General features: G+C 40.0%; 1 protein-coding gene across 1 annotated transcript in view; it reads right to left on the reverse strand.

Annotated features, from left to right (window-relative positions):
• The window catches only part of KCNAB1 (potassium voltage-gated channel subfamily A regulatory beta subunit 1), a 593583-nt gene that overhangs the window by 14319 nt on the left and 554598 nt on the right, over positions 1-24666 (reverse strand). Inside the window, exons 10-12 of the mRNA XM_007943554.2 lie at positions 24311-24431; positions 21414-21508; positions 828-948 (exon numbers count right to left, since the gene is read on the reverse strand). Of these exons, the coding sequence (XP_007941745.1) occupies positions 828-948; positions 21414-21508; positions 24311-24431 (337 nt within the window). The remainder of the gene's footprint in view (positions 1-827; positions 949-21413; positions 21509-24310; positions 24432-24666) is intronic.

The raw sequence follows: 24666 nt of genomic DNA on the forward strand, positions 1-24666 counted from the left end.
TGGTATGTGAGGTTTCTAATTTACTGGACCATGATCTTTCAGTGACTCCACATCATCAGACGTGACCATGTCATCATGGTCTCTCAAGAAGTTTGAGGGTAAATTTTCCCTGTGGGATTGGATTGTTATGTTGCAGTAGCCTTGGGCTTCTTTCACAGTCCAGCCTATCACCGGCCCTGATTTAGCTTCAAAGGGATGGAAACATGAGCCAGATGAAATGGATGGAACCAGGAGGTTCAGGGGGCACTCACCCCTAGCACTGTGAGGATGGGTGTGCTTCACTGATGTGCTTGTTTAGAAGGGATGGTAGTGTAAAGTAGAGGGAATGAAAGTAAGAAAACTACCTTAGTGCACAGAAAATCTGAGGGAATTCTGAAAACCTCACCTGATGTATATTAACCAGGTTTATGCTTCAGAGACCAGTCTGCCTCTACAATGGATGAGAAGGATGTGGATCAATGATGTTAGCTGCTGTCAAGTCACCCCCAACTCATGGTGACCCCACGCACAATGGGATCACACCTTGTAATCTATAATTTTCACTGGCTAATGTTTCTTAAATAGATTTCCAGGCCTTTTATCTTAGTTCATCTTCATCTGTAAATTCTGCTGACACCTGTTTAACATCATAACAACCCACAAACTTCCATTGACAGAGGGTGGTGACTGTGCATGATGGGCATTAGCTAGAATCAAACCCAGGTCTCCCAAATGGAAGGCGAGATTCTACCACTGAACCATCACTGCCCCCAGATCAACCCTTGAAAACTATTTATTCTGTGATTTCAGCAGAGCTATTTTCTCTCCCTCCTCAGTGGTTTTCTTACCTACAGCGAGCTGAGGTAGTGTGCATCCCAGACGCTCAGCAATTGGGGAAAGGTCTTTTAGTTTGTTTTGCTGCTTTCTCCCTTCTTCACTTACAATTCTTTCCTTCAACCACTGATAGCACTAGGGATAAGAATAACATTTAGTGTTAACGTCTTGGAAGGGTTTGATGTCAAAGGCCATTAAATTCAATAACAAATAAGAATCTCATGGTGAATTCCTGAATCTTCTCTCTGACCCGTATGTTTGCCAGTGACCAGAATACCTATGTCTCCATGCAAAGAAATGTTCCCCACAATCTTGCTTCTTGATTATTGGCTCAAAACAGATTGCTTTGGACTAATATTCACCACTTCAATCCATCAACATGCATGGAAGTTACTAACATCCTGACATGTAGTCAATTATATCCTTCTCTGCTGAGTGGAAGGATGGCCCAGAATATTTCACCAAAGTCTATTATGTTTCCTTTTGTCAAGAAAGCAGGGCACCAAGCTTTCTGTTCAAAGGAAGCCACTATCTTACATTCTGGTTATAACTGTCTTTCTTTCTCTTGCCTTCAATTCACTCCTAATCTCCTATTTTTTTCATAATAGGACTCTATTGTTAGCTTCCTCAGCTCCTTCCTAGAAGCCGACTTGGTATAAGTGACAGGTACAAAGTACATTTTTCAAATTTTGAAGTAGCTGAAGAATTTCTCAAATGTGTATCACCTATTGTATAACGCATGAACCTTTAGAAGGTAAGGAAATTTAAGATAGTAAACCCTGTTTGGGAACCTAGAATAAGACACTGACCCTGATCTGCAGAGTATAAAGTGAGACTCATTTCCTAAATATGAAGAGCAAAAGCTCCTAGAGCTTCTCAGTGCTCTACTTTTCAAGAAGGCTCTGCCTTGACCATGCGATGCTGGGAACAATACTCTTCTGTACAAAGTTAACAACTAAGCAGCAACACCCAAGTTAAAAAGAATATTTGTAAGACTCTGTTAATCTGTTTTAGTGAAAATAATAAAAGCCATACTGCTGTGGGGCTCCACGGACTTCTCTGTTAAGTGGATTTGTGACATAATTGCCACCTTGGCCCTTTACCATCTGAAAGGAAACAAAGCCCTGTAGTCACTGTGGTGTCAAGGACCCTCCACCCACACAGTTTCAATAGGCTGCTGGCTTTTGGCTTTGGTAAGTATTTTTTCCATCTTTCTAAGACAGTCTTTCCAAAGGAAGGGTAATCACCTTATGTTTTAATATGAGTTTTGGAAGGATTTTGCAGATGAGAAAGAGAGAAAAAGGCAAGGCGCCCTTGTTCTGCTCGCCTCTGAGATCTCAAAGGCTTGTGGTCTGGCTCCTTACTTGAGAGTTTGCTGTGGGGAGATGGCCAAGAGTTTTTGTAGCCTTAACTATGGGAAGCATTGGCTTCTTCCAGGAGGAAGGGTGGTCTGGAGCATCTCTCCAGGATGACAACTGATGCCCGTGGTGACAACATAAACAATTATGAACAATGAGCACTGTGACCCAGGCCCAGGCAGCCTGCCTGCACCAGGGCTCTGCTGCGTCAGAGCCCCTGAACTTACTTTTGTTGCTCTCAAAGGGAAAAACATTGCCAATCCTCAAGTAAGTTTCATAACCTCTTTCAGGGACCAACATCTCTGGATGTTATTCAAAAGAAAAAAATTGATAACTAATAGCCAAATATTTTTTGAGCAATTGTTTTTTATTATAAGTAGGAGAGTTCCTAAGATTTCAGTATATATTGTTAGCTGCTATAGAGCCAGCCCCTGACTCATGGCAACCCCACGTACAACTGAAAGAAACTCTGCCCAGTCCTGCACCATCCCCACTGTGACGGTTAATGTTTCATATCAGCTTGGCTAGGCCATAACTCTCAGTGGTTTGGTAGATACTACATATCACCTTCTACTTTGTGATCTAATGTGAACAGTCAATCATTTAGAAGGGGAATTTCCTTGGGGGTGTGGCCTGCATCCAGTATATAAGTGGAAGTTTTGGCAAAGCTTGCTCTCTCTTTCTCTATCCTGTAATGTTCTCATCTGACCACTGTTCCTGAGACATTAGCCAGCAGAGGCCTCCAGCCTGCAGCTTGACTTGCATATTTTGGGTTCACCAACCACTACAACACTGTGAGCCAGCAGAGGCATGTAGCCTGTCACCTGACCTGCAGATTTGGGGTTTGTTAGCCTCTGCAACCACATGAGCTAGTAGAGGTCTTCGGCCTGTTGTCTGACCCATGTATTTGGGACTTGCCAGCCTCCACAATTGTGTGAGCCATATCCTCACAATTGTATGAGCAATTTCCTTGTACTAATTTTTCCATATATATATACATCTATATACACTTCACTAGGAGCTCTGGTGGCATAGTGGCTAAGGCATTTGACTGCTAACCAAAAGGCTGGTGATTCAAACCCACCAGCCACTCCTCAGAAGGAAGACTGAGCAATCTACTTCTGTCGAGATACACCTCAGAAACCCAAGAAGGGGTCGCTATGAGGGTTTTGCTCCTCTAGAGAACACAAACTAAGACACCCATGATTGGATCGGTTGTGGATTAGAATGTTGTGATCCATGGGATTTGCATTGGCTGATTTTCAGAAGTAGATCTCCAGGCCTTTCTTCCTGGTCTTAGTATGAGCACTCCCCTGAAACCTATTTAGCATCATAGCAACAGGTAGGCCTCCACTGACAAATAGGTGGTGGGTATACATGAGGTACATTGGCTAGAAATAGGACCTGTGTGTCTTGCACAGAAGGTGAGAATTCTACCAGTGAATGCCAATGTCCCTTTCAATAAATATCATACATATAAAGAGTAGTTGATTTAATTACTTATTTATCAATCTTATGGATCACCTCCATTTTTGGCATCTTATGTCATTTATGGGAGCTCTGGTGGCATAGTGCCAAAGGCATCTTATTGCTAACCAGAAGGCTGGTGGTTCAAACCCACCAGCCACTCCTCAGAAGGAAGGTTGGGCAATCTACTTCTATAGGGATACTGCCTTGGAAACCCAAGGAGAGGTCACTATGAGTTGGATCTGACTCAATAGCAGTGAGTAGTAGTAGTAATAGGTCATTTATATGCCATGCATTTTGATTTTTACGATTGGGTTACACATTTTATGTATATATGTACACACATATGCAGATACCATAGTGCTTCTCTTGAGACAGTCTTCCTTCCACGGAGCAGCTGGTGGGTTTGAACCTCTGACCTTCCAGTTAACAGTCAAGTGCCTTATCTACTATGCCACCAGAGCTCCTGTCCTAGACATTAGTGAGCTGAAATGGATGGATGTTGCCATTTTGAACTGGACAATCATATAGTCTACTAAGCAGGGAATGGCAAATTAAAGAGGAATGGTGTTGCATTCATCGTCAAAAAGAACATTTCAAGATCTATTCTGAAGAACAGTGCTATCAGTGATAGGGTATTATCTAGATGTATAGAAGCAAGACTAGTTAATACTACTATTAATCACATTTACAAAGTAACCACTAAAGCCAAATATGAAGAAATTGAAGATTTATCTATATATATATAAAGAGACCAGGTTTGCTGGTCTGAAAAAGCCTGGTGGAACCCCTGAAACTATGGCTCCTAGCTGCCCTTCAGGTCTGGAATTGAACCTACTCCTGTGGCTTCCAGTCAAAAAAAAAAGATAGGCATATGAGCTGAACATTTACATTAGGTAGATACACTCCTTGGAGAGATCAATTGTGGGAGAATAGAAGGTCTGTATGCACAAGGAGATATCTCAGGGGACAGGAGTGCATGGGAGGGAAGGACACAGGGAAGCAAGTGGTAATTATGTCAGGAAGTGGGAAGAGAGCTGTTGCATTGTGGAAAATTGCAGTCAATATCATGAGACAGAGTATGAGAACTGCTGCATGGAAAATGAATTTGCTCTGTAAACTTTCACACAAATCACAATAAAAATTTTTTAAAAAAAGAAAGAAATTGAAGATTTTTACCAACTTCTGCAGTCTAAAATTGACCAAACATGCCATCAAGATGCTTTGGTAATTACTGGTGACTGGAACGCAAAAGTTGGAAACAAAAAAGAACCATCAGTGTTTAGGAAATATGGTCTTGGTGATAGAAATGATGCTGGAGATGCCATGATAGAATTTTGCAAGAGCAATGACTTATTCATTGCAAGTATCTTTTTTCAACAACATAAATGGTTATTATCCATTTATTATCTGGACCTCACCAGATAGAATACACAGGAATCAAATTGCTACATCTGTGGGAAGAGACAATAGGGAAGCTCAATATCATCATTCAGAACAAGGTCAGTGATACATATGCAAGTTTTAGTTGAAGCTGAAGGAAATGAAAACAAGTCCATGAGAGCCATAATATGAATTGATTACATCACACCTGAATTTACAGACCATTTAAAGAATAGATTTAACATATTGACACCAATGACCAAAGACCAGACAAGTTGTGGGATGACATCAAAGACATCATACAGGAAGGAAGCAAACAGTAATTAAAAAGAAAGAAAAGACCAAAATGGATGTCAGAAGAGACTGGGAAACTTGAATGGAGAGTAGCTAAAGTGAACAGAAGAAATGATGAAGTAAAAGAGCTGAATAGAAGATTTTAAAGGGTAACTCAAGAAGACATAGTAAAAATATTATAATGAAATATGCAAAGACCTCGAGTTAGAAAACCAAAAGGGAACAACACATTTGGCATCTCTCAAGTTGAAAGAATGCAAGAAAAAATTCAGGCCTCTAGTTGCAATGTGGAAGGATTCTATGCACAAAATATTGAGTGATGCAGGAAGAATCAAACGAAGATGGAAGGAATATACAGAGTTTCTGTACAAAAAAAAATTGATTGACACTCCACCATTTCAGTAGGTAGCATATGATCAAGAACTGGTATTGAAAAAAGGACATCCAAGCTGCACTGAAGGAACTGGTGATAAACAAGTCTCCAGGAATTGACACCATACCAATTGTGATGTTTCCACAAATGGATGCAATGCAGGAAGTGCTTACTAGTTTATGTCAAGAAATTTGGAAGACAACTACATGGCCAACCAACTGGAAGAGGCCTATATTTGTGCCCATTCTAAAGAAAGGTGATCTAATAGAATGCTGAAATTATCAAACGAAATCATTAATATCATTTGCAAGTATTTTGCTGAAAACAGTTCAAAACTGGTTGAGCAGTACATAGACTGGGAACTTCCAGAAATACAAGCTAGCTTCAGAAGAGGACGTGGGATAAGGGATATCATTGTGAATGGCAGATGGATCTTGGCTGAAAGCAAAGAATACCAAAAAGATCCGTTTTACTGAGTATGCAAAGGCATTCAACTGAATGGATCATAACAAATTATGGATAACATTGTGAAGAATGGGAATTCTGGAACACTTAATTGTGCTCATGAGGAACCTGTACATAGACGAAGAGGCAGTTGTTTGAACAGACAAGGGCATACTGAATGGTTAAAAATCAGGAAAGGTCTACATCAGTGTTGTATTCTGTCACCATAGTTATTCAATCTGTATACTGAGCAAATAATCTGAGAAGCTGAACTATAAGAAGAATATGGTATCAGGACTGGAGAGAGACTCATTAACAACCTTTGATATGCAGATTGAACAATCTTGCTTGCTGAAAGTGAAGAGTACTTGAAGCGCTTACTGATGAAGATGAGACTACAGCCTTCAATATGGATTACACTGCACCATAAAGAAGACAAAAATCCTCATCACTGGATAAAAAGCAACATCATGATAAATGGAGAAAAGTTTGAAGTTGTCAAGGATTTCATTTCACTTAGATCCACAATCAATACCCATGGAAGAACTGTTGAATGGAAAATGAATTTGCTCTGTAAACTTCCACCCAAATCACAACAAAAAGTTAAAAAACAATGAAATAGAAATATGGAGGTGGTAAAGGGACGTAACCACATATCAGGCATATTTGTACTTTCTTATAACAAATATGCTTTATATGTAGCTTGTTTTTTGCCTTCTAAACATAAAAGAATTGACTAATTTTTCAAAAACAAATTACTATAACAATGTATTGCATTTGCACATCTGCTGCAAAAGACCTTTTTAAAGTGTTAAAGAGCAAAGATGTCGCTTTGAAGACTAAGGTGTGCCTGACCCACGCCATTTTGTCTTTTCAATAGCTTCAATATGCATGTGATAGTTGGACTTTGAATAAGGAAGACCTGTGAAGAGTGGATGCCTTTGAATTTTGATGCTGGAGAAGAGTATTGAATATACCATGGATTGCCAGAAGAAAAACAAATCTGTCTCAGAAGAAGTGCAGTGGGATGCTCTTTAGAAGTGAGAATGGCCGGACTTCATCTCTCATACTTTGTTATCTGGAAGGACAAGTCCCTGGAGAAGGATATCATGCTTGGTAAAGTAGAAAATCAACAACAACAAAAAAGGGGAAGACCTTCAACAAGGTGGGATTGTCACAGTGGCTGCAACAATAGGTTCAAGCATAGCAATGATTGTGAGGATGGTGTAAGCCCAAGCAGTGTTTCGTTCCGTGGTACATGGGGTCAATATGAGTCAGAACCAAATTGGGGACAATCTACTTCCGTAGTGATACTGCCTCGGAAACCAAAGGAGGGGTTGCTATGAGTCGGGTCCGACTCGACGGCACATAACAACAACAACAACAAGAATTTATTGACAGCAATTGCAATAATTGGCTTGAAATTGTAATCAATGTGATTTTTCCATCATCGTCAACCCCACTTTTCCTTCTTCTGCCTGCCCCTGGTAACAACTAATAAATTTTGGTCTCTGTACTTTTGTCTTTTCTTGTCATTTTATATAAGTGAGGTCCTACAATATTTGTCCTCTGGTAACTGCCTTACTTTGCAAGCATAATGTCTTCAAGCTCCATCCAAATTGTAACACACATATCAAGACTTCATTTCTCTTTCTGGCTATTATTTTATGTATACACCACAGCTCCCAGGCGGCAGGGAGCAGTAGCAGACAGGGCCGGCAGGAACAGGTAAGGGGTAGCCCAGGAAGTGAGTAGAGCAGTTGGAACAGCTAATGGAGACAAACTTGTCTGTCAGTTTGTTGTACTGTGGTGGCTTGCATGTTGCTATGAGGCTGGAGGCTGTGCCAACAGGGGTGCCCATGGTGGACCGGTCTAGGTGGAGCTACAAACTGAGACAGACTTGGAAGAAGGAAGAGGCCATCCACTTCTCAAAGAATTGGCCAGTGAAAACCTTATGAATAGTAGTGGAACACTGTCTGAGATATTATAGGAAAATTTTATGAATACCACTGAAACATTGTCCGATACAGGTTGTATCCTTCCCCATACTTATTCAATCTGTATGTTCAACAAATAATCCAAGAAGCTGGACTTTATGAAGAAGAATATGGCATCAGGATTGGAGAAAGACTCATTGACAACCTGTGTTATACAGATGACACAACATTGCTTGCTGAAAGTGAGGATGACTTGAAACACTTACTGAGGAAGACTGAAGACTACAGTCTGCAGTATGGATTACACCTCAATATAAAGAAAACAAAAATCCTCACAATGGGACCAATAAGCAGCATCATGATTAATGGAGAAAAGATTGAAGTTGTCAAAGACTTCATATAACTTGGTTCTACAATCAACACTAATGGAAACAGCAGTCAATATATCAGATATAGTATAACATTGGGCAAATCTGCTGCAAAGAACCTACTTCAGGTGCTGAGGAGCAAGGATATTTCCTTGAAGACTATGGTGCGCTTGACATAAGCCATGGTATTTTCAATTACCTCATATGCATGTGAGTGCTGGACAATGAAAAAGGAAGACCGAACAAGAGTTGATGCTTTTGAGTTGTGGTGTTGGCAAAGAATGCTGAAAGCACCACGGACTGCTAAAAGACCTGACAAATCTGTCCTGGAAGAAGTGCAGTTGGAATGCTCCTTGGAAGTGAGAATGGCCAGACTTCGTCTCACCTACTTTGGTCGTGTTGTAAGAAGGGACCATTCCCTGAAAAAGGATATCATTCTTGGCAAAGTGGAGGGATAATGAAAAAGGGGAAGGCCCTCAAAGAGATGGATTGACACAGTGGCTGCAATGACGGGCTTGGGTATAGCAAAGATTGTGGGGCTGGCACAGGACCACGCAATGTTTCGTTCTGCTGTAATGATGTTGCTGTGAGTCAGAGATGACTCAACGGCACCTAACAACAACAAAAATGTACTACATTTTGTTATTCATTCATCTGTTTATGGGCATTTAGGTTGCTTTCACCTTTTTGCTATGGTAAATAGTGCTGCAATGAACTTTGGTGTATATTCTGTTTTTTGAGTCACTGCTTTAAAGTCTTTTAAGTATATACTGCTGAATCATATGGTAGTTGTATTTTTAGTTTATTTGAGGAATAGCTACACTCTTTTCCACAATGACTTAACCATTTCACATCCCCACCAGCAATGGGCAAGTGTTCCAATTTGCCCACAACCAGTCAACATTTGTTATTTTCTGTTATTTACTTATTTATTTATTTTTATCTTAACCATCCTAGTGGGAGTGAAATGGTATCTCATTAGATAATCCATTGTTAAAAGTTTGGCTTGACAGTGTGGTGCCTGCATTTTCATCTAAGAATTTTATGGGTTTAATTTGCATATTTACATACTTAATCCTTTTTTAATTTGTTTTGTATGTGGCATGAGGAATGAATGGAGTTTCATTTTTCTGTATGTGGAAATCCAATTTTCCCAACACCATTTATTAAAGAGATTTTTCTTTCCCCATCGAATGGACTTAGCACACTTGGCAAAAATTAGTTGACCATAGATGTGTGGGTTTATTTCTGGACTCTTAATTCCATTCCCTTGGTCTCTATGTTTATCATTATACCAATACCAGGCTGTTTTGATTACTGTAGCTGTATAGTATGTTTCAAAATCAGTAACTGTGAGTCTTCTGCTTTATTCTTCTTTTTCAACATTGCTTTAGCTATTTGGGGCCTCTTGCCATTCCATATAAAATTGAGGATTGGTTTTTATATTTCTGTAAGGAAGGCTATTGGAATTTTAATTTTTGAGATTGTGTTAAATATGTAGAGTGCTTTGAGTAGTACTGAAATCTTAACAATATTAAGTCTTCCAACTAATGAACATGTAACATCTTTCCATTTATTTAAGTCCTTTTTAATCTCCTTCAGCAGTGTTTTATAGCTCTCATTGTGTAAGTCCTTCATGTCTCTGGTTAGATTTATTCCTAGGTATTTACTTCTTAGATGTTATTGAAAATGGAATTGTTTTTCTAATTTCTTTTTCAGATTTATCATTGCTGGTGTATAGAAACCCAGCTGATTTTTCTTTGTTGACCTTGTACCCTACAATTTTTCTAAATTCCTCTATTAGCTCTAGAAGTTCTCTTGTGGGCTCTTTGAGATTTTCTACATATAGGACTATATCATACATGAATAGAGATAACTTTATTTCTTCTTTTCCAATATGAATACCTTCCATTTCTTTTTTCTTGTCTTATTGCACTGGACAGGACTTCTAATACAATATTGAACACAGGTGGTGAGAGTGGGCTTTGTCTTGTTTCCAATTTCAAGAAGAAAGTTCTCAATCTTTCTCCATTAAGTATATTGTTCATTAAGTTATGTTGGCTATTGCATTTTCATATATACTCTCAATCATACTGATGAATTTCCCCTCTATTCCAATCTTCTTTAAGGTTTTCATTAAGAAAGCATATTGGATTTTATCAAATACTTACCAGAGGAAATAAAAATGTTCTGAAAATGTTGTTGTGGTTGTTGTTAGGTGCTGCTGAATCGGCTCTGACTTATAGCGACCCTGTGTACAACAGAATGAAACACTGCTTGTTCCTGTGCCAGCCTCAATCCTTGCAATATCTGAGCCCATCGTTCCAGCCACCATGTCGATCCATCTCCCTGAGGGCCTTCCCTTTCTTTGTTGACCCTTCACTTTACCAAGATTGATACCCTTCTTCAGGGAATGGTCCTTTGGGACAACATGACTAAAGTAGATGAGACAAAGTCTGACCATTCTCACTTCCAAGGAACATTCTCTGGCTGCACTTCTTCCAGGAAAGATTTGTAGTTCTGTTGGCAGTCCATGGTACTTTCAGTATTCTTCACCAGCACCACAACTCAAAAGCATCAACTCTTCTTCAGTATTCCTTATTCATTGTCCAGTTTTCACATGCATGAGGTGATTGAAAATACAAGGGCTTGCATTAGGTGCACCTTAGTCTTCAGAGAGAAATCTTTACTCTTCAGTGCTTTAAAGAGGTCTTTTGCAGCAGATTTGCCCAGTTCAATATATCCTCTGATGTGTCGACTGCTGCTTCCTTAATGTTGATTGCAGAACCAAGTAATAAGAAATCTTTGGCAACTTCGGTCTTTTCTCCATTTATCATGATGATGCTTACTGGTCCGTTGTGAGGATTTTTGTTTTCTTCTTTATCTTGAGATGTAATCCATACTGCAGCCTGTAGTCTTTAATCTCCATCAGTATGTGCATTGTCTGTATATTGCAGGTTGTTACTGAGTCTTCCTCCAATCTCGATGCCACACTCTTCATGTAGTCTGGCTTCTCTGATTATTTGCTCAGCATACAGATTGAACAAGTATGGTGAAAGGATACAATCCTGATGCACTCCATTCCTGATTTTAAACCATGCAGTATCCCCTTTTTCTGTTCAAACGGTAGCCTCCTGGTCTATGTTCAGGTTCCTCATGTACACAATTAAGTGTTCTGGAATTCCCATTCTTTTCTGTGTTATCCATAATTTGTTATGATCCACACAATTGAATGCTTTTGCATAGTCAATAAAACACAAGGAAACATCTTTCTGGTATTCTTTGCTTTCAGCCAAGATCCATCTGACATCACCAATGATATCCTTCCTTCCACGTCCACTTCTGAATCCAGCTTGTATTTCTGGAAGTTCTTGTCAATATACTGCTGTAACCATTTTTAAATTTTCTTCAGCAAGATATCTTTAATTATTTTGCATGTGATATTAATGATATTATCTGTTAATTTCCACATTCTATTCGATCACCTTTCTTTGGAATGGGTACAAATATGGATCTCTTCCAGTCATTTGGCCAAGTAGCTGTCTTCCAAATTTCTTGGCATAGATGAGTGAGTGTCTCCAGCATGGCATCCGTTTGTTGAAACATCCCAATGGATATTCCATTAATTCCTGGACCCTTATTCTTCACCAATTCCTTCAGTGCAGCTTTGATTTCTTCCTTCAGTACCATTGGTTCTTGATTATATGCCACCTCCTGAAATGGATGAACATCGACCAATTATTTTTGCTACAGTGACTCTGTGTATTCCTTCCATCTTCTTTTGATGTTTTCTGCATCTTGCAATATTTTGCCCATAGGATCTTTCAATATTGCAACTCAAGGCTTGAATTTTTTCTTCAGTTCTTTCAGTTTGAGAAATGCCAAGTGTGTTCTTCCCTTTTGGTTTTCTAACTCCAGGTCTTTGCACATTTCATTATAATAATTGACTTTGTCTTCTCAAGTTGCTCTTTGAAATCTTCTGTTCAGCTCTTTTATCTTGTCATTTCTTCCATTTGCTTAATTTCTCTCCATTCAAGGGCAAGTTTCAGAGTTTTCTCTGACATCTATCTTGGTCTTTTCTTCCTTTCCTGTCTTTTTAATGACCTTTTGCTTTCTTCATGGATGATGTTCTTGATGTTATCCCACAATTCCTCTGGTTTTCAGTCATTGGTGTTCAGTGCACCAAATCTATTCTTTTAATGGTCTCTAAATTCAGGAGGGATATAATCAAGGTCATATTTTGGCTCTCATGGACTTTTAAAAATTGTTTTCAACTTCAACTTGAACTTGCATATGAGCAGCTGATGGTCTGTTCCACAGTCAGCTCCTGACCTTGTTCTGACTAATGATACTGAGCTACTCCATTGACTCTTTCCACACATGTAGTTAATCAGATTCCTGTGTATTCTGTCTGGTGAAGTCCACACATACAGCTCCCATTTATGTTGTTGAAAGAAGGTATTTACAATGAATAAGTCGTTGGTCTTGCAAAATTCTATCATGCAATCTCCAGCCTTATTTCTATTACTAAGACCATATTTTCCAACTACTGGTGATTCTTCTTTGTTTCCAACTTTTGCATTCCAATCACCAGTGGTAATCAACACATGTTGATTGCATGTTTGGCCAATTTCAGACTGCAAAAGTTGGTAAAAATCTTCAATTTTCTTGTCTTTGGCTTTGGTGGTTAGTGTGTAAATTTGAATGGTATTAGTATTAACTTCTCTTCCTTGTAGGTGTATGGATATTATCCTATCACTGACAGCATTGTACTTAAGGATAGATCTTGAAACATTCTTTGTGATGATGAATGTGAGACCATTCCTCTTCAATTTGTCATTCCTGGCATAGTAGATCATATGGTTGTCTGATTCAAAATGGCCAACACCAGTCCATTTCAGCTCACTGATGCCTAGGATATCAATCATTATGCATTCCATTTCATTTTTGACAACTTCCAATTTTCCTAGATTCCTAATTCATACATTCCATATTCCATTTATTAATGGATATCTGTAGCTGTTTCTTCTCATTTTGAGTCATGCCACATCAGCAAATGGAGGTCCTGAAGCTTTACTCCATCCACATCATTAGGGTTGACTCTACTCTGAGGAGGCAGGTCTTCCCTAGTCCTATTCTGAGTGCCTTCCGACCTGAGGGGCTCATCTTCTGGCACCATATCAGACAATCTTTCAGGGTTATTCATAACATTTTCCAGTAATATGTCAGACAGTGTTTGACTGCTATTCATACGGTTTTCACTGGCCAATTCTTTAAGAAGTGGATGGCCCCTTTCTTCTTCCAAGTCTTAGTCTGGAAGTTACACTGAAATCTGCCTACCATAGGTGACCCTGCTGGGTATTTGAAATTTGGGTAGCATAGCCTCCAGCCTCATAGCAGCACACAAGCCAATACAGTACAACAAACTGACAGATGAGTAGTAGGTCTGAAAATAGGCAGATTTAACTCTTTCTAAGGCTAGCAGTTCAAACGCACCAGCCACTCCTTGGAAGGAAGACTGGGCAACCTACTTCTGTAGCGATATCACCTCGGAAACCCAAGGAGGTATTGCTGTGAGTTGGAATTGACTCGACGGCAGAGATTGAGTAAGTGTGTTAGCAAAAGGAGATGAGGCTTTAGTAAAAGATTATTTAAGCATGTACTTACAATACATGACTTACAATGAATAAGTCAGTGTTGTTGTAAGAATGTTGGCAGCAGGCATCTCTGTGCACTAATAAACCCACGTACCTGGCTGTAGACAGTAATCCATGGCTCCAAGGTGAAATCTCCTCTTCTGATCCTGTTATATAGCTTACCCTATTGCATTGTCATGCTTTATTTACATGTTGGTCTACCCTCCAAATTAAGCAACTGGAAGGCAGGGATGGTTTCTTACTCATCTCAACGTCTCCACTCTTGGCACAGTGCCTGGCACAGAGAGGGGGCTCAGTTAATATGGTTGTGAAGGAGGAAGCTGAGTAACTAGGATTCCATGGAGTCAAAAGAAATCTCTTCCAATATTCAGATCCAGTGTGGATGGCTCCTCTTAATGCAGTGCAGCTTTACTGGCAGTCCTCTGTGATACAACGGTATGATTCTTCTAACATGGAACTTACCACATTGTGTCTCACAAGTCCCTGAGCTACTACTTGAGAGTCTTGACTGTGTTTCATTTACCTCTGGATCTTTAGTGCCCAGAAAGCCCAGCTCAGTAAATATACGCCAAAGGAACATTGAGTGAATTCTTCGCTTCTGCTTAGTGGACTATTAAAGTCACAAAATTCTTTAAGTTTTTCTAAAGCTCATTTTTTGCTTTCTCCTGATGCTATGGCCATTATGCATAATAATGTATAATGTGTCCCCTTGTTGTAGGTAATGTTATAGTAATGAGAACAAGGAGCAATAGGCTGTGAGACTTACCCCCAAACCCCTAGATGACTGTTAGTTAAGTCTGGATTGGAACTCAGACAGCAACCATACAGCCATGAGCAGAATCAACTCTATGCCATCTCTGGACCTTCTCTAGAATAATAGAGCATCCAAGATCACTGATTATGTTTAAACAGCAAAGTAATTGATTCAAAACAGCCACATAGTCACCACTATTGAGGTTGATTTTAGGCAAAATATCGGGGCTATGAACATTCCCTTCTGAGATTACACCATAAGGTGTTATATCCTTAATTTCTAAATGTAAACACTTGTAGTACTTGAAAGCTGTCCCTCAACTTTGATTCATCTGGGTTGGCATGTTTCCTATTTTCCTTTGACTGAGGACCATTTATTTTTATATTTTCAAAATAAAACATTTTGCTAACAACAGGGGAGATCTGCCAATACATTTTGTTGCACTATTCATTTCTATTTAAAAGCTATGCACCTGTTCTCTTGATCAGACTTTGTTGACATTATGTTAAGACTCATCACAGTCATTCAATAAACATTAACTGAACACCTATTACAAACCAGGCCCTATGACAAGTTAGATGAGTAAGTTTCAGTTTCTGCTCTAGAGATGTTTACAAATAGTAAACAAATAGTAGCCTGAAAAGTATTTTATAGTTGGGGTGCCCTCCTCAAAGACTTCCTCAGAAGCCATATTTTTACTCTCTCTTTCTGGAAAAGATCCCATCAAAACATGAGTGGGTGACCTGAACTGATGACCACAGTACCTCATCATTTGGCCACTGTCATTGGTCAGACAGGTTGGCATGTGACCCAAGCTTGTCTTCTCTGGAGTGAACCTGATAAAGAAAACATCTCTTTTCTTTCAGAATACATGCTTTTAAGGATGTAAACCTGAAGCCACTTGCTTTTCTTCTCCTGGCATCATTTGCAGTAAAAGAAAATGACCTCCACGTGCAGAGAGAAAACAGAGCAAGAGACAGAGAGTCCTGACAAAGGTCAAGCCCATAGTTGGAGTCACTCTGAGACCAGCTCACTCCTAGCTTCCCCAAAATTGTCTATGTGAACTAATAGAGATCCCCTTCTTTGATTAAACTAGTTTGGATTCAGTTTCTGTCACTTGGAACCAGAAAATCTAAGACTCTGTAAGAAGTGTTTATGGGATAATAGAGGAAAGTACAAATATCTCAGTTTTACAAAGTTAGGATAGGTTTTATGGAAGTGTAGACAACCAAGCTTGATATTTAAGGATGAGAAGGATTTCCACAAAAGGATGAGAAGAAGGACATTTCTAGGAGACAAGAGAGAGAGAATACAGGGCATTTTGTATGCTAAGGGGAGAGACAAGAATGAAAAAGTAGGCTCAGCTCAGATCCCAAGGGGTTTTCCTTGAATGCTTTGGTGGGGAGTTTGAACTTTATCCTATAAGCAATGGTTGGGGAGTCATTAAATAATTTTAAGCAAGTGTGTAATATGGTCAGATTAATCTTTTGGAAAGATAATTGGTCACAGTGTCAGAGTTATAGAGAAAAGGGGAAGAAATCAGAGGCCAGATGGGAGGCTATTGCAGTAAACCAGGCAAGAAACAATGAAGATCAAAGAAAGGGCTGAGCAGGGGAGGGACTGTAGAAAGAGTAAGGATCAGGATGGAGCACTGGTGCCTCTTGAACAGGAGAGGAGAGGGGGCACCTGACTGGGATGACCAGATAGTTGGGTGGAGGCATTGTTAACCTAGGAGGAAGGGCAGGTTCTGGGGCACAAGGATAGATACTATTGGATGTGACTGATGCCTGTGGGACATACGGTTGGAGACATCCAATAAGCACACAGGAGTGACATGCAGCTTTGCAGTGCAGTCAGAGCTTATGACATGGATTTAGAAATCATTGTTAGAGTAGTGAGATAAGATGAGGCCTCCCAGGAAACTCTCTGGGTATAAAACCAAAAAAAATCTGTTGCTGTTGAGTCGATTCTAACTCATGGCATCCTCATGCTTGCAGAGTGCAACTGCTCCATAGGGTTTTCTTGGCTATCATCTTTACAGAAGTGGCTCACCAGGCCTTTCTTCTGTGGCCCTGCAGAGTGGGTTTGAACTGCCAACTTTAGGTTAGTTGTTGTTGTTGTGTGTCATTGAGTCAATTCTGACTCATAGCAACTCTGTATGACAGGGTAGAACTGTACTGTAGGATTTCCTAGACTGTAAGCTTTACAAGGGGAGCTCTGGTATCATAGTGCCTAAGGCACTTGACTGCTAATCAGAAAGCTGGCGGTGGCTCAGAAGGAAGGTTGGGCAATCTACTTCCGTAGTGATACCACCTCGGAAACCCCAGGAGGGGTCGCTATGAGTCGGGGTCGACTCCACGGCACATAACAATAAAAACAATCTCCACAAAAGCAGATCGCCAGGTCTTTTGTGTAGCTGCTGGGTGGGTTTGAACCACCAACCTTTTGGTTAGCATCCAAATGCTTAACCACTGTGCCAGTAGGTCTTCTCTTTAAGTTAGCAGTTGAGTGCAAACTGTTTATACCACCCCTGGGTATAGACTTCCTAAGAAAGCCCTAGATAAATATTCTTTTCCCTGGGTTAATTTATCCTTCAACTACAGTTCAATACTCCCAACAGATACAAAACATTTGCATTTTAGTTTTATTGGTTTAACTCACAACGCCAATGTGAAACAACAACCATTTACATATTCTATTTTTTAGGGAGGTGAAGATTGCCAATTTGTTTATTTATTTGCCTAGTTATCTGTCTTTAAAATGTTTTTTCTTTGTTATTATTAGCATCCTCATTTATTCCCAGAGTGTCCTGATATTTGCTTCGCTTTTTTGCTTTAGTTACTTTATTCAGGTGCCTTCTCTGAGTGCACATATATTACTCCAGAAAACACTCAGGTTGGTAATTTAGAAGCCTTGAGAGTCTGTGAAGCTTTAGAGGAGCCGGCTTTACCATCACCTGTCTTTCATCTGTTGGGAGCTCTTAATGTGCATTGTTAAGGCCGTTTGAATAGATACGTTTATAAAATCCAGCAACAGACATATTTCTCCAGTTGCTTTTTGGCTCAACCAGCTTCAAACATATTGCATCTCTCTCTCTCTCTTTTTTGTCTTCTCTTTTTGTTAGTGCATTCCTGAAAGTTAATTCAGCTTCTTTGCAAGCTTTTCTCTAGTAGTGCTGGAGGTCAGCCAATCATACACGCCAAATACAGTGTAGCTACTTCTTCCTCCTTTAAAAACTTTGGTTTGAAGGGAAATTAAGATGTCTTTTGGGGAGACCATTAAAATAGAGGGCCAGGAGACCTGGATTCTAATAGCAACTTTATTTTTTATAAGCATGTGGTCTTGGATTGCCAACTGACCTCTTTGTGTTTCAGTTTCTACATATGGAGAAGATTACCCTCATATAGGGATATTCTGAGAACAAATACAGGGAAATAGTTTGAATTTTCAGAAAGTCTCTGAAAGAACATAAGAAACATTTTACACTATAAATGACTAAAAATCCATCCGTATCCTTTTCTCTTTGAGAAAATAAAGGAAAATGAATGAAAATACATAGGTGCTCAGTAAAATTGCAATGATCAGTTCTTCCCTTCCTCCATCCCTTCCTCCATCCCTTCCTTCTCCATTCACTTCTTGCCTTCTTCCTTTTATATCCTCTCCCTAAGATGCTTTTTAGTTTTTCTGTGTTTAGACTGCTTTCAGAACAATCTTCACTTATTTAGACTTGGTTCAGAATAATCTTCAATTTTCAGGAGCAAGATTTCTGCAATAATTACTTCTGTGATTATACAAAACTGTACCATACCAACACATTTTAGGAGATATTTGTATTATTTTAGAGAGTATGAGGGAGTTCTGGTAGCATAGTCCCTGAGGCACTTGACTACTAACCAGAAGGCTGGCAGTTTAAACCCACCAGCCACTCCTTGGAAGGAAGGTTGGGCAACCTGCTTCTGTAGTGATACCGCCTCAGAAACCCAAGGAGGGGTCGTATGAGTTGGGTCCAACTCAAGGGCACATAACAACAACACAGCAACAACAGAGAGCATGCTAATACTCTTGCAGGTCGAAAGGAAAGTGAAAAGCCTAGAGTCTTGAGAAGATTCTGATTAGGGAAGCATATGGTGGTCACAGCCACACTGATTAAAGTGTTGGTGATTCAGGCTCATGGAATGGTACAGTGGTTAAGGGCCCTGCTGTTAACCAAAATGTTGGCAGTTTGAACCCCCCAGCAGCTCTGCAAGAGAAAGACGGGGCAGTCTGGTTCTATAAAGATTGTCATTGTTGTTGTTAGGTGCCATCGAGTCAGTTTCAACTCATAGCAATCCTATTTACAATGGAACGAAGCACTCCCCAGTCCTGCATCATCCTCACAATCACTGACATGCTTGAACCCATTGTTGCAGCCACTGGGTCAGTTCATCTTGTGGAGGGTCTTCCCCTTCTTCACTGAAACTCTACTTCACCAAGCATGATATCCTTCTCCAGTCCCTTCTGGCAACATGACCAAAGTATGAAAGATGAAGTGTGGCCATTTTTGCTTCTAAGGAGCATTTCAGCTGTACTTTCTCTAAGATAGATTGTTTTTTCTTCTACAGTCCATGGTACATTCAACACTCTTCACCAACACCACAATGCAAATGTATCAATTCTTCTTTGGTCTTCCTTATTCATTGTCTAACTCTCACAGGCATTTAAGGCTATTGAAAATAATATGGTTTAGGTCAGGCACACCTTAGTCTTCAAAGTGACATCTTTGCTGTCAAATACTTTAAAGATTGCAGCCTTGGAAATTCCATGAGGCAATTCTACTTTGTGCTATAGGGTCGCTATGAATTGAGATCCAGTCACCAGGAATAGGTCTGGTTTTTGTGGTTTGTTTCAGGCTTGATTTGGAGCTGTTCTGCTAATTTTGTGCTGATGGAAGCAAGAAGCTGTTTCAGACCTATGGTTCTGCTGATGGGGATTTTGGCTTGACTGAATGAATTTTTGAAATGCCTGTATTCTTTCTCCCTTGACATTACAGGATAATTTGTGATTCTAATGTTGTTATACATTCTCTTAAGTTTTAAAAACAGACATGTTATTATTAATAAGGAGAGATATTTAGAGTATTTTCTAATAAATTAACCATCAAAATCTCCAGAGGAGAGTTAGTTTTGATCTTAGATATCTTTATGCTTCAGAGAAGTATTTAAGCTACAAGACTCAGCAGCCAGACATGATTTCTAAAAATTCCAGTCATAGAGCTGCAGTGACAGAAGCATTGCTATGTATCTGTCCCCTGTGGCCCTCCCTTACCACCCCTTCTTCCCAGTCCCATACACTATAAAAATGCAACCAACCTCACACCATACTCAGCTACATCAGTTTTCCATATGTGAATTTAACCTGTGTGGCTTAAATTTTGTCAAGAAAAGTAAAATGAGATTTTTTTTTTATACAGAAACCACCACCACCTATTGCTGTTGAGTTGATTCTGACCCACGGTGACCCCATGTGTGTCAGAGGAGAACTGTCCTCCATAGGGTTTTCAATGGCTGATGTTTTTGGAAGTAGATCACCGGATATTTCTTCTGAGGCATCGCTCAAAAAATCAAAACCAAACTCACAGCCATCGAATTGATTCTGACTCATAGCAACCCCCATAGAGTTTCCAAGTCTGTAAACCTTTACGGAAGCAGATTGCCTCATCTTTCTTTGGCAGAGAAGCTGGTGAGTTCAAACCATCAACTTTTTTAGTAGCCAAATGCCTTAACCACTACACCACCAGAGATCCATGAAGCATCTCTAAGTGGACTTAAACTGCCAACTTTTGGTTAGCAGCTAAGAGTGTTTACTGTTTGTACCACCTATCGTATAGAAAACCAAAAAAAAAAAAAAAAACCCAAACTCACTGCCTTTGAATCGGATCTGACTCATAGCGACCCCTCCTTGGGTTTCCAAGGTGGTATTACTACAGAAGTAGATTGCTGAACCTTCCTTCTGAGGCGCTGCTGGTGGGTTTGAACCGCCAGCCTTCTGGTTAGCAGTCAAGTGCCTTAGGCACTATGCCACCAGAAAGGGGATCTTAAATTTTATCAATATTAAACAAGGAGCTAAATGCCTTCTTTAGCTAAGAATAAATAACAGATGGGGATAAAGTCCAACATGTCCAACCAGGTTATTTAGCAATTTCTCTTGCCTAGAGGAGAAGAATTTTCTGCACCAGCAGGTTATAAAAAGCTGACTTAAACCTGGCCTGGAGCTGTTGTTGTTGTTGTTGTTATGTGCCGTCAGTTGGACCCGACCCATAGCGACCCTTCCTTGGGTTTCTGAGGCAGTATCACTATGGAAGTAGATTGCCCCATCTTCCTTCCGAGGAGTGGCCTGGAGCAGAGACCTCCAAAAGGCTAAGCCAGAGGAAACTATCCTGGCCAGGTCCACACTTTTGTCTGAGCTGGGGAGCCAAAGGCTGTTTGGAGCTGTTTTAATCAATCTTCTTCCTTTTCTCTACCTCAAACTTTCCTTCCCATCCCCAGACTCCATGAAAAGCCACTTATCTAGAGGTTGAGAAAAATACCTTCAGAGAAGCCCTCGAACTTTCAGGCACTCCATTTCCGTATTTCCCTGAGATGATACCACAGGCAAGTGGAGACCATGTCATTGCTCCAACTCCTACAGAAGAAAAAAATAAGTTGCTGTTGGAAACTGGGATCAAAAGTGGTGCAGTGTTTAAATTTGTTGTTGTTATGTGCCATAGAGTCGGACCCAACTCATAATGACCCCTCCTTGGGTTTCCAAGGCAGTATCACTATGGAAGTGTTGTTGTTGTTGTTATGTGCGGTCGAGTCAGCCCCGACTCAAAGCGACCCCTCCTTGGGTTTCCGAGGCAGTATCACTACGGAAGTAGGATTGCCCAACTTTCCTTCTGAGGAGTGGTGGGTGGGTTTGAACCGCCAGCCTTCTGTTTATCAGTCAAGTGCTTTAGCCACTACGCTACCAGAGCTCCTCACTATGGAAGTAAATTGCCCCATCTTCCTTCTGAAGAGTGGACTTGGTAAAACCAGTTATAGTCTGATGATGGTTGTATAACATGATTAATGTGATGTCACTGAATTGTACATATAAAAAACATTGAATTGGCAAGTGTTGTGTTACATATATTTTCCCCACAATAAAAAACATTTAAAAACAAAACAAAACAAAAAACTGAAAAACAATGCTGTTGCTGTTGAATCGACTCTTAGTCATGGCAACCTCATGTGTCTCACATTAGAACTGTTCTCCATCGGGTTTTCAATGGCTGATTTTTTCTTGAAATAGATCACCAGGTCTGTCTTTTGAGGTGCCTCTAGGTGGACTCAAGCCTCCCACCTTTCTGTTAGCAGCATAATGCTTAACTCTTTGCACCACTGGGACTCTAGATTTGATTAGTTATGGTGAAAAGGGTGGCCAGATAAGTTAACACCAGCATACAGCTTTCTATTGACATTTAAGGATTTACCAGTTGTGTTTCATTCTTTATAAACCAATTAAACATTCACTATCAGTTCTTAGGATTGGTTCCTACAAGCAAGCCTAAAAATGTAGCTTATCTGTGATTTTCTGATATCCAAAATTCATGCCTTTTTTTTTTTTTTAACTTACTTTTACTTTTTTTTTACAAGCACTTCTCTACTTGCACAGAAATTCAGTGCTTTGCTTGTCTGACACAGTACCTGGTACATAATGGGAGGACAATGCCTAGTGGATAGTAAACAGGATAGGATAGTAAATAGGACAGGAATAATAGCAATTATTATTGTTATTGTTACTCAATTTTAATTTTTTCTTCCTTACTTACCATTTTCTTCTATTTCTTAGGAAGAGAGTTATCTCTGGAAACTTTTGATTAATAAGCCTGAAAATGGACCTCGTTCATTTTTTTCCTGATGTTCAGAATTCTTGTATGTATGTGTGTTTTTCTTCCCCCTCTCAGAAATCATATAGTGCTTTGCTTGTCAGCTTTTCTTAAATTCTCCATGTCTAACTCAGTGCCAGGCACAGAGCAGGAGATAGAGATATGCACGCTCATGTGCATGGGTGTGTACATGCACACACATACACACACATATAATATATGTTGTGGTTGTTAGCTGTGCTACGTTAGGTCCTGACTCATGGTGACCCCACAAACAATGGTATCTACTACTGTGATCCATAGGTTTTCACTGACTGCTTTTCAGAAGAAGATCACCAGCCTTTTCTTCCTGTTGTTATGTTGTTGTTGTTGTTGTTATTTGCCGTCGAGTCGCCCCCGACTCATAGCGACCCCTCCTTGGGTTTCCGAGGCAGTATCACTACGGAAGTAGGATTGCCCAACCTTCCTTCCGAGGAGTGGCTGGTGGGTTTGAACCGCCAGCCTTCTGGTTAGCAGTCAAGTGCTTTAGCCACTATGCTACCAGAGCTCCGGAAGCTCCACTGAAACCTGTTTAGCATCATAGCAACACATAAGCTTTCATTGACAGACGGGTGGTGGCTGTACTTGAGGTGTATTAGCTCAAAATCGAACGTGGGTCTTCTGCATGGGAAGTGAGAATTTGACTACTGAACCACCAGTGCCTCCCATAAGACATATATGTATATGTATATATACCCATTTATGTATATATATATATGTGTATAGGTATATACCAAACCAAACTCACTGCCGTCAAGTCAGATCTGACTCATAGTGACCCCTCCTTGAGTTTCTGAGGCAGTATTACTACAGAAGTAGATTGCCCAATCTACACATATACATATATGAGACATGCTTATATATATAGGTATATACACATATACATGTAAGATAATGCATATATATACATATATATATATATATTTATTTATACACACACACACACATAAAATCACACATGCAGCAGCAGCAGTTCACTGCCATTGAGTTGATTCTGACTCATAGTGACCCTACAGGACAGAGTAGAACTGCCCCATAGGGTTTCCAAGGCCGTCAATCTTTATGGAAGCAGACTGTCTCATCTTTCTCCCGTGGAGCGGCTGGTGAGTTTGAGCCACCGACCTTCTGGTTAACTGCCAAATGTCTTAACCACTGTGCCACCAGAGCTTCTTTATACACACATATATCCATATGTATGGAAAGGCAGTCATAGTCTGTTCAGAGATGCAGACTTTGGCTAGAGCTGGCACTCTATGAGAAATGAGTTTATTCACGGTTCTTTCCTTCACTCTATATGCATTACTTGAATACCTATTGAGTATAGCTTATTTGCCAGTCACAATTTATAACTCTGCTTGGCTTTCATAGGTGATCCCCTGTAGATGCAACACATTTGATTCTTCTAAGTCTCTGGAATGCACAGTTATTACCTTTGTTAATTAGAGATAGTTAGGAAAGCATCTCAGCAACTTTTTTTTTTTTTTTGATCAGTGATCCTTCTATTAAAAATACTCAGTGCATTTGTTTTCAAAGATTACCTATTTTATGGTAGAGCTCAGGCAGCTGGACCTCCACCTTCTCTCTCTGGAAAAGATGGTACTCAGCTTGTTCACAGACTGGTGGGATCATATTGAACTGTCTTGCTACAGAATAGGCTTCCTAGGGAGAAACAAGATTGCAACTGAATTTATACTGATGAGAAACGAGACTTCACTGTGACTTGAGTGTATGTGACATTTTCAGGTAGTGAAATCAGTACAACCCAAGAAACATAAACAAACAAACAAAAAACCCACTGCCTTCAAGTAGATTCTGACTCAGCGACCCCCATAGGATTTCCAAGGCTGTAAATCTTTGCAGAAGTAGATTGCCTCATCTTCCTCCCACGGAGCAG

This window comes from Orycteropus afer, unplaced genomic scaffold (assembly GCF_000298275.1).
Source record: "Orycteropus afer afer isolate SDZICR_OR568_19922 unplaced genomic scaffold, OryAfe1.0 scaffold00109, whole genome shotgun sequence".
Lineage (NCBI taxonomy): Eukaryota > Metazoa > Chordata > Mammalia > Tubulidentata > Orycteropodidae > Orycteropus > Orycteropus afer.